Here is an 8,537-nt window from a genome sequence, read left to right on the forward strand (position 1 = left end):
GTTACATACAAATTCATCACAAGAGAACAACAACATCAAAACATAGAGCGCAGTCAAAGTAGACATGATAGAAGAAGGATCAAGATACTGTAAAATGATTCGTTGGGATAATAAATGATTTCATTCAATGACAAGAATACAAATTTACCTTTAACACTTCTAACCCAATAGAAATTAATAGAATACTCTCAATTATTCTTGAAAAAAAACAATAAAAGAAGAATCAACGTCTTGGTCAACGGAATCCAAATACATTAAATACGCCCCCTACTTTCTGCACCAAGTCGCAGCATCCACCAAAAGGCGTGCCACCACCCAGTCAGGCGGTCAAAACGAATCCAAAACATTTTACACTTCTAGAAAAGCACAAAATATGTTTTTCCACTCATATTTAATAAGAATAATATTCAAAAATTACTTGAATCCCATAACAATTTTAATAATGTACATGAATTAGTAGTTGAAAATGACTGAGTTAGTTATGAGAATAACATTTAATCTAATCAAGTACACGACAATAATACACGGGGATGGGGTTCAAATAAATAGAAAGTTCTCCATCCCCATCAAACAAAAAGGGCAAAAAAAGACAAGTTAAAGATCTCGTTGTACTTGCCACTAACTAAAAACAGTCTGATCTCTTTCAAACACACAGGGATACCATTAAAGCTCAACCGTAAATGGAAGCTATTTAAACTAATAATGATAATACAGGATTAACAGAAAGAATATCACCAAATTTACACGTATACACACACACAACTACGTCTGCCGAACAAGCAGCAAGATGCAGCATTATTTGTGTGGCTGGCCCTGCAGAGCAGAGCAAGGCATCATTAGTTGCAAACAGGATTGAAGGCCTGTGAGCTTGACGTTTAAGCCTCACGCCTCAACATCTGAACGTGTAGGGAACTCGAGGCCCCTCAGAGCTGCTATGTTATCCAAATCTTCTTTTGAAATCAAGGGAAGCAACCATAGAGCTTTCTTTGTCCCAAAAACCTTCAAAGCAAAGCACCACAGTGGATATTAATCCGTTATCATCAAATATTTTTGACAGAACTTCGGGTTTCCAATACAAATTTGACATGTGGATCTTGTGTGTAGAACTCCCTTTTTTATCATGATTCCGTGAGAGCAGGCTGCTGACGGAGAAGAAATCTATTTCTTCTCGTGAAATCATATAAAAAGCATCACATTATTGATGAAGATATTTGGTCGCTTGCAAAAAGAAAAATGAAAGTTTCCTGAAAAAATCCATAGCATTATTTCAAACTGTTTTCATCTTATTCTTCAATTTTTAGGGGGACAATTAAAGACAGAACAAGGTCATCATGCTATTTGAAAGCACAAATAAATTGGAAATTGAAGTTTTCACTCCATATAATTAACCTGTTTGTGTGCGATCCAAGAAAGCATGTTTAAAGAACATACCTGTTCAAAATTTTTCTTCCGACCGAGGTCATATCTCCATCTTACTCCTCTTTTCTTCTCATACACCTATAATATCAAACTTGTCGTATGATTCTTTATGGAGCACTTTAAGCAAAAACCATCAAGAAATCTCGTGATTGGAATCACGATTGGGGTAGCATGAAAGCTTTAACAAGATCCGAATACATTCACAAGCATATTAGCAGGCCAGATATTCTTCACTGTTTAACATTAATATACACATCTCTTGCAATTAAAATCATGATTTTGTCTTGTACCCTGCCCAAGCACAGACCAAACAGGCTGAAAGACAGAAACTTCAATTATGTTCTTTTTTTCTTTTCTTTTTTTTAAAGCAGGGATGCAAGTTATCTTTTATCCCCCAAATTACTTTCATTTCACTTTACATTTAATTCCTTCTCATTTTATGTAACAAACAAGTCCTTAATATAAAATAGCAAGACCTACCATCAAGAGACATGATTATCATAGCCTTTAGCCAATACTATCATCCTTAATACAAAATCTACTTGACTAATTTGGGTAGATTAAGAAAGCTAATTAAATTAGTTATTTGTTAAAAATAGGTGTTGGTTTCCCTAAAATACCCTCTTAAATCATTTGCATTGAAACTACCCCTTGATACAAACTCTTTTTAACTTGTGCAATTAATAAGGATAGTTTGGAGAAAAAAATGATAAGTATGGGAATAAAATGGATTGAGATCTTATATTTAGAACCAAATTCAAACCCCCAACTAACTCTTATTTTAAAGATTGGAGCTCAAAGGTAGTAGTTAACAATATTTCTATCCATGCGAGCATATCTGCAAACATGATCATATAACAATACCAATTCAACAAGGGAAAATGGAAAATAAATTGAATTGATTACCTCTACCGATGTTGTGTTGCTTAACAGAAGAGATAAGTGCATAACAACGAAACAAAGAAGACTCAGTGCAAAGGCTAAATTAAGAACTGCATCAAGGCACAATATGCAAGAGCCATAAGTAATTATGAGAGAGCAGAAATAACCAGTGAAAGAACTTGATTAATACAATCAAATTACTTACTAGAAGCCAAAAAGACAATGGCAAAGCTCCCAGGAGATAATGAATGATTCTTGGCTCCTCCAAAGAATCTGATAAAACTAGGCACTAGAGCTAAACAATCCAGCGTTGTCTCAAGGAACGTATAAAGCTATCAGGGGAGGAAAAATGAATTAATAAAAATCAGGGATAATAATGCGTCAAGACCAGAAAGTAGCATATCATTCACCACCCCCGGGGGGGGAATTGCCTTTGCTTTTCACCCTATGATAAGCAATTCCGCTATTTCCATAATTTTTTCTTTTTAAACTAACGGTATGATCTAACTACAATATTTAAAATCAAATAATTTTTTTCTCACTTCTCAGGAATCTGGCAGTAATATATGAATTACCAAACTCGTAAGTTTGAATGCCACTTAACATAGAAATTACCGCTTTCTGGATTCTTGAAAGAATACAGGTAGGAAATTCTATGTGAATATTTAATCGTTTCAAGTTTTTTTAATAAAGAATTGGACATTTTAGCCAGAAAAGAATTAAAGAATTTGACACAGCCGTAATGAATAAGGTACTGGAATTAAAATTACAATCATCCAGTCCGTCGTTGCTGATAAGCTCTACATTTGCTTCTATTTAGCAACAGATAGGTAATAAATAACTTTGGGTCATATTATAGTTTGCCAGTCCTACATGTAAAACCCATATTGTAGTGTACTTTGGGTCATATTATACTTTGCCAGTCCTACATGTAAAACATACAATGGAAAGGACACTACATGGATAAAACCAGTTTTAGTTTATTTATTAAAAAAAAAAACTAAAAAAAATATCAGCTTAAAATCTATTTTTCCCCAGCACTAGTATACGAACTAAACATCAATAATTAGATTAGTAGAACATATCTTCAAAACGCTATCCAAGTTAATGAAACTCAAACTTAACACTTTCATGAATCCCTTTATCAAAGAAATTTGCACAAAATCAATTTACACTGTATGATCCCTTGGTTTTTCTTGACTATCAAGTGGGAGCTCCAATGTTCTATCAATAAACCCTTAAAACCTCCAAGAACATATAATATACCCACCATTGACAGAAGTGGGAGCCAAGGACAATAAACTTAATCTCATAAGGTGCTAATAAACCAAATTGCAAATTCCACGAATGTGAACTAAACAGATAAAACTGGAAACCATAAATATTTCCTAAAATTTCACCTAGCCACAATTAGCAATGCAGAAGAACAAAGGAATAATATTTACCAAAAAGAGAAGAAAAAACTTGTAGTTACGCGCACCAACACAATTCACCACCCAAATACAATGATGATCCATCTTAAGAACACATCTTTGGCCTACAGAAACATGAAAACAAGAACTGAGATGGCTTCATCTTCCGTTATATTATTTCAACTCAGCATGGAGATAAATAATACTCATTCACCAAAAATAGGGCATTTTTAAAATTCACACCAAGGTATATGGAAAAGCTATCAAACGATGTCAGGAAATATAATTGGAGATAATGAAGTCACATACAAATTGAACAATGATGGCAACGTGGTGGCTTGCCATTTTGGCAACGACTACAATATCCAGTTTCTCGTCTTCTTTCCATTCCATCAGAAGACCGCACAGAAGCTGAAGTCTCAGGTGCAAAATGATTCGAGAACATTGTAGGTATGCCAGCTTCTAAACTCTCATCCTCTGATAAAAGTCTCCAATTTTCAGGGACATAACCGGGATCATTGAATACCACCATAAAGTAGCACCAGGTTAACATTATGAGCTGCAATTGAACGAAATCAAACAGATTAGGAACACATTTGCAAATAAAGTGCCCAAAACGAGTGGAAGTGACAATTATGCTACCAAATGAAATACAATAGCCTTTTCCATGAAGAAAAATGAAATCCAATAGCCTTAACTGCCTTTCACTTACAAATAGGAGACATAGGCTTTTCTATGGTGAACTGTATAAACCAAATCCACAACACATCTAATGCCCCAAACAAAGTTGAAATCACAAGTTCATCATAGATCTAGTCAAGCATCCGTACATCATTGTACCTGCGTTCATTCCCTCTCCTCACATTGCTAATTAAAATATATACTTAGTACCCTCCACCCCTCTAAACTAGAAGGTGATAGGTGATGAAGAATTCTTGTTTACTTTTGGTTTCCTTTTGAGGATATAGATTTCAGTTTCATAATCAAAAACACGCACACTAGTCCTTACTCAGTGAGTGCCTATATGCAACTACCCTTTCCAGTTTCCACATTCCACTAAGGACAGAAGTCGAAAGTTTCACGCCCAGCTAATAGCGCTGCAGCAGCAACAAAACGAACGAAAACCCCTTCTTTCTACATGCAACCATCGATTTTTTTTTTCCTTTTCGACCCCAACTAGGCAATCTCAGCAAAATCTTAAACGATCCAAATTATCATAAACAAAACGTGATTTTGAAAAACACACCAGAATGTGAAAAGCTATGATTATGGCAACAGCCAAGAACGAGGAGGCTCCACCACGGAACAAGAGAGGACCCCAGGTGACCACAACAACGGCGTAGTAAGTAACAGCAACGATAGCGGCAAACAATAAGATCATGAAGTAGCCCAAAACTCTGAGGCCAGAGCACAACTTGAAAAGGTTTAAATCCATTCCGGGGTTGGGATTAGTTCGTCGCCCAATTCCAAGAAGGGGGATCCTTGGGACGGGTAAGGGTCTCCTCGCTCGCGCCGGGAACAGGCGTTTCCAGATATCCGAAGCCAGGATTGAGGTTTTCTGCGTTTGGAAACTGGATATCTTGAACACAAGTTGATGGGGAGAGCTTGAACCCAAAAATCTGGACTTGAAAAACAGAGAAACTCGAAGGGAAGAGAGAATCATTTATTCGGGTCGGGTCCAATCGCAACCCATCGTATGACGACGAAGTGAAAATTCTGTGCTGCGAGGTATTCTTCAAAACTGCTGCCTCCAACTCGTTTGAAGTTTATAACCAAAGTTTTATAATTAGAAGAGGAGATAGTAATTAATAACTAATCGTACTAATTTACTAAAAATATAATTAAAAAAAGATTAAAAAGATAATTACCAACAAGCTATAATAATAAATTAGAAGTTGTTATTTTTTACTCAAACTTCTTACAACAAAGTGTTTGCTGGTAAAAAAAAAAAAATGGTGTTTATTTTCATAGAGCCCCAAAGCAAGGGCTCACTGCTGAGTGACCACTGGGCCGAGCGTAAGGCAAGGCCCAAGTGAGGAAGCCGATTGAATTCAGCGAACACCGGTGAGGGCAGCTGAAATTAAAATGGAAGAGGACGAATCTCCATTCAAAGAAATATTCATCTTTAATATTTGATAGTATTTTGAATAAAATTATCTTTAATAGAAGGATACATATGCTTAAAAAAAAAAAGATAAGAAACTTGAATATTTAAGAAGTATTTACAAAGAAGAACTCAATATCTGAATTTTTTTTTTTTACATTTATATATCCTGAAATTTTTTTTGTGACAAAAATACTCTTACCGTTATTTATCATTAAATTTAACTGTTAAATTATGTGAGTTGACTAATATCTTTAAGAGACAAACTTAACAATTGATAATAGTTCAAGACAGAAATGCTGCAATATAAAACTTTCAAAGGATATAGGAGCCAAAAAAAATTTCAAAAGCTTAGTGCTCATTCATAAATACTTTCAAAATAGTTAAGCACATTATCCCAAATTAAAATACCAGGAGGAAATTTACAAGAGTCTAGATTGGTATCGACCAAAACAGAGATGGGCATAATATTTACTGCCCATTTTGCCGGCGTCCTCATCTGCAAAAGATTGCAGTTTGGCGTTGACTTTTCTTGAGGGAGTTGACTCGTCTTTCTTAATTCCATTCACCAATCATTCGAATCCCAGTTTGACCCAAGTCTTCATTGACTCTTTAGATATCAATCAATATACTATCAACTATCAAATCCTCTTTTTCTGTCATTCAAGACACGGCACAAATTTAGACAAAATGTGACACAGCTTCCTCTCGTAAATCCTACTTTCTTGACTAAAGTTATGAGTTTGGCAGCAGGTTTTAAATTTCTTGTGTAACAATGGGAAAAAAAGAAGAAGGAATCCTAATATTTTTAAAGTCATGACCGTGATATTATATTATTACTGCAACAACTTCTTAATCCATCGACCTAAAGTTTGCTCTTTCTATTTTTGAATTGAGAAGCCTTGACTCTAGTTGGATCACTTGTCATCAATCCTGAGTAAAATCCCATTCACTGACTCAATTTTTCATGTGATGCCACAATGCCCACCAGAATTCGACTCGGGTTTGGACGAAGCAAAGCGTCCAACGCAGACGAGAGAATTCAAAGGCTGTCTTTGGACTTGGCAACTGTTCGAACCACCCCGAATCTTTTCCACGCTCAGCTCAACTTTTAATTTCAGGAACTGAGCCTCGTCAACATCCGAAGGATCCTCAGAATCCCAGCACAACAATCTTTCCCACGCTCAGCTCAACTTCTCCTAACCCAGGATTCTTCCTCGATCTTTTCTGTGACGCTGCTATCTTTCATTTTCTTCTTGTCGTCTTAGTCATCTATCTTTACATATTTGCATTTGGGTTTGCGGTATTAATTCATAAAATTAGGGTCTTTATTCCTGTTACTTTCATTGCAAATTTAGTTGAGGCTTTTGTTTCTATTGGGACTAGAACTTGCAATTGAGTAGTTTAAAGAGAAATCGGAATTTCTGTCTCTGAGTTTGGGGCTTTTCTCTCTTGTACACTCACAGTACTGAGAGAGTGAGAGTGAGATTTTCTGTCTTTCCGTGAATGTGTGCGCGCGTTTTATTTTATTTTTATTTTTAGTTTTTTTTGGCTCATAAAGCTTGCTCGTTCTCTACTCCTGAGATGTGAGCTTGGAGTTTTTCATCAATCAATTCTGCGGCCTTCTTCTCTCATGTCCTATACTAACATGAGATTTCGATCTCACCATTGTGATTCTTAGTCTGTTACAAGATTTTCAATGATTCACTGATCGTGCAGTTAGAAAGCTAATTAAAAATGACAAATTAGTTTAAATTGTTAAAAAATATAGTTTCTATCCATCCATAATATAGTCCTTTAAAAATAATATGGTGATAGAAAGTGGCGTTTCTTTTATATGTATCATTTTTTGCGTACTATTAAGTTAAGGAACTGATTTAGAATTTTTTTTTTGGATAAGAAACTGATTTAGAATTTTCAATTGAAGTAAAATAACAAACTATTAAAAGGTTCATAATGACAATAAAATTAATAAATTACCCATGCTGCATAAAAAATTTTCATTCAATTGATTAAAATCGACAAAAATTTAAAACTGTACAAACTAATACAGTCTTATAATCAGAACCGGAAATAATACATAAAATTATAGATATATACCCCAAGCATGGTGGGACTGGGCTTCACATTGACCCAATATTCAACTTAACCCCATCTTCAAACTAGCCCAATATGCCAGGTAAGACTAGCTATCGGGTTGGTTAGAAAGGTACTCCTCTGATCCTATTTATAGGATAAAGAGAGAAAGTATTTTTTAATCCTATTTATAGGGTACTGAGAGAAATTTTTTGTATGGATGTATAATTTTACCCCTCATTTATAATTGTGTTGACTTTGTTTATATGAGGTATAATATATATTAAATAGAGATAAAGTTAAAAAGTTATTAAAGTTTAAATAACAGTTAATGAAGTTTAAAATTTTTCTTGATCTGTGTGAAACATGCTAAAAGTGCCTTATAAATAGAACTAGAGGAGTAGCTAGGATATTGTGAGTTTATCAAAAAAAAGCTCGATAGCTAGCTGCCCCAACTGTAATGCTATCCATCATGTTTGGACAAGCTTCTGTTTTCGAAAAAATTATGCCCCCACTTGTATATTATTCTACTGGTCCTAAATATAAAATCTATTTTATAGTGTAAATTACACTACAAAACAAGTCTTATATTTAGGGCCAGAGAAGTACTTCATAGGTTAGTCAAATTAACTTGAAAAAAAGAT

The 8,537-nt window shown here is 34.8% G+C and overlaps 1 protein-coding gene across 3 annotated transcripts; it reads right to left on the reverse strand.

Moving 5' to 3' along the window:
• Positions 1-479: 479 nt before the first annotated feature.
• On the reverse strand, positions 480-5,447 carry LOC114712021 (probable protein S-acyltransferase 12). 3 transcript variants are annotated; one of them, XM_028896469.1, is made up of 7 exons: positions 4,960-5,447; positions 4,023-4,272; positions 3,747-3,838; positions 2,507-2,633; positions 2,326-2,411; positions 1,432-1,497; positions 480-999 (listed from the first exon to the last, which is right to left on the reverse strand). In XM_028896469.1, exons 1-7 carry the CDS (start codon positions 5,374-5,376, stop codon positions 883-885), a joined length of 1,155 nt encoding a protein of 384 aa, XP_028752302.1. In that variant the 5' UTR covers positions 5,377-5,447; the 3' UTR covers positions 480-882. The 3 variants fall into 3 exon arrangements, 2 of the variants coding, with proteins under 2 accessions (XP_028752302.1, XP_028752303.1); XR_003737190.1 differs by having other exon boundaries at positions 972-999; positions 1,432-1,536; XM_028896470.1 differs by lacking the exon at positions 480-999 and adding an exon at positions 1,006-1,244.
• Between the last annotated feature and the right edge of the window lie 3,090 nt (positions 5,448-8,537).

The sequence above is a fragment of the Neltuma alba genome, unplaced genomic scaffold, assembly GCF_004799145.2.
Source record: "Neltuma alba isolate B1F8T4 unplaced genomic scaffold, ASM479914v2 tig00011326_pilon, whole genome shotgun sequence".
In the NCBI taxonomy this organism is placed as follows: domain Eukaryota; kingdom Viridiplantae; phylum Streptophyta; class Magnoliopsida; order Fabales; family Fabaceae; genus Neltuma; species Neltuma alba.

Coding starts and splice junctions, on each gene's coding strand:
- LOC114712021 (XM_028896469.1), bottom strand. CDS start 5,376: ATGATTCTCTCTTCCCTTCGAGTTTCTCTGTTTTTCAAGTCCAGATTT. Junction 3,839..4,022: donor TTGCCATCATTGTTCAATTT/GTATGTGACTTC, acceptor ATGTTTCTGTAG/GCCAAAGATGTGTTCTTAAG. Junction 1,000..1,431: donor GGAAGAAAAATTTTGAACAG/GTATGTTCTTTA, acceptor TTTGCTTTGAAG/GTTTTTGGGACAAAGAAAGC.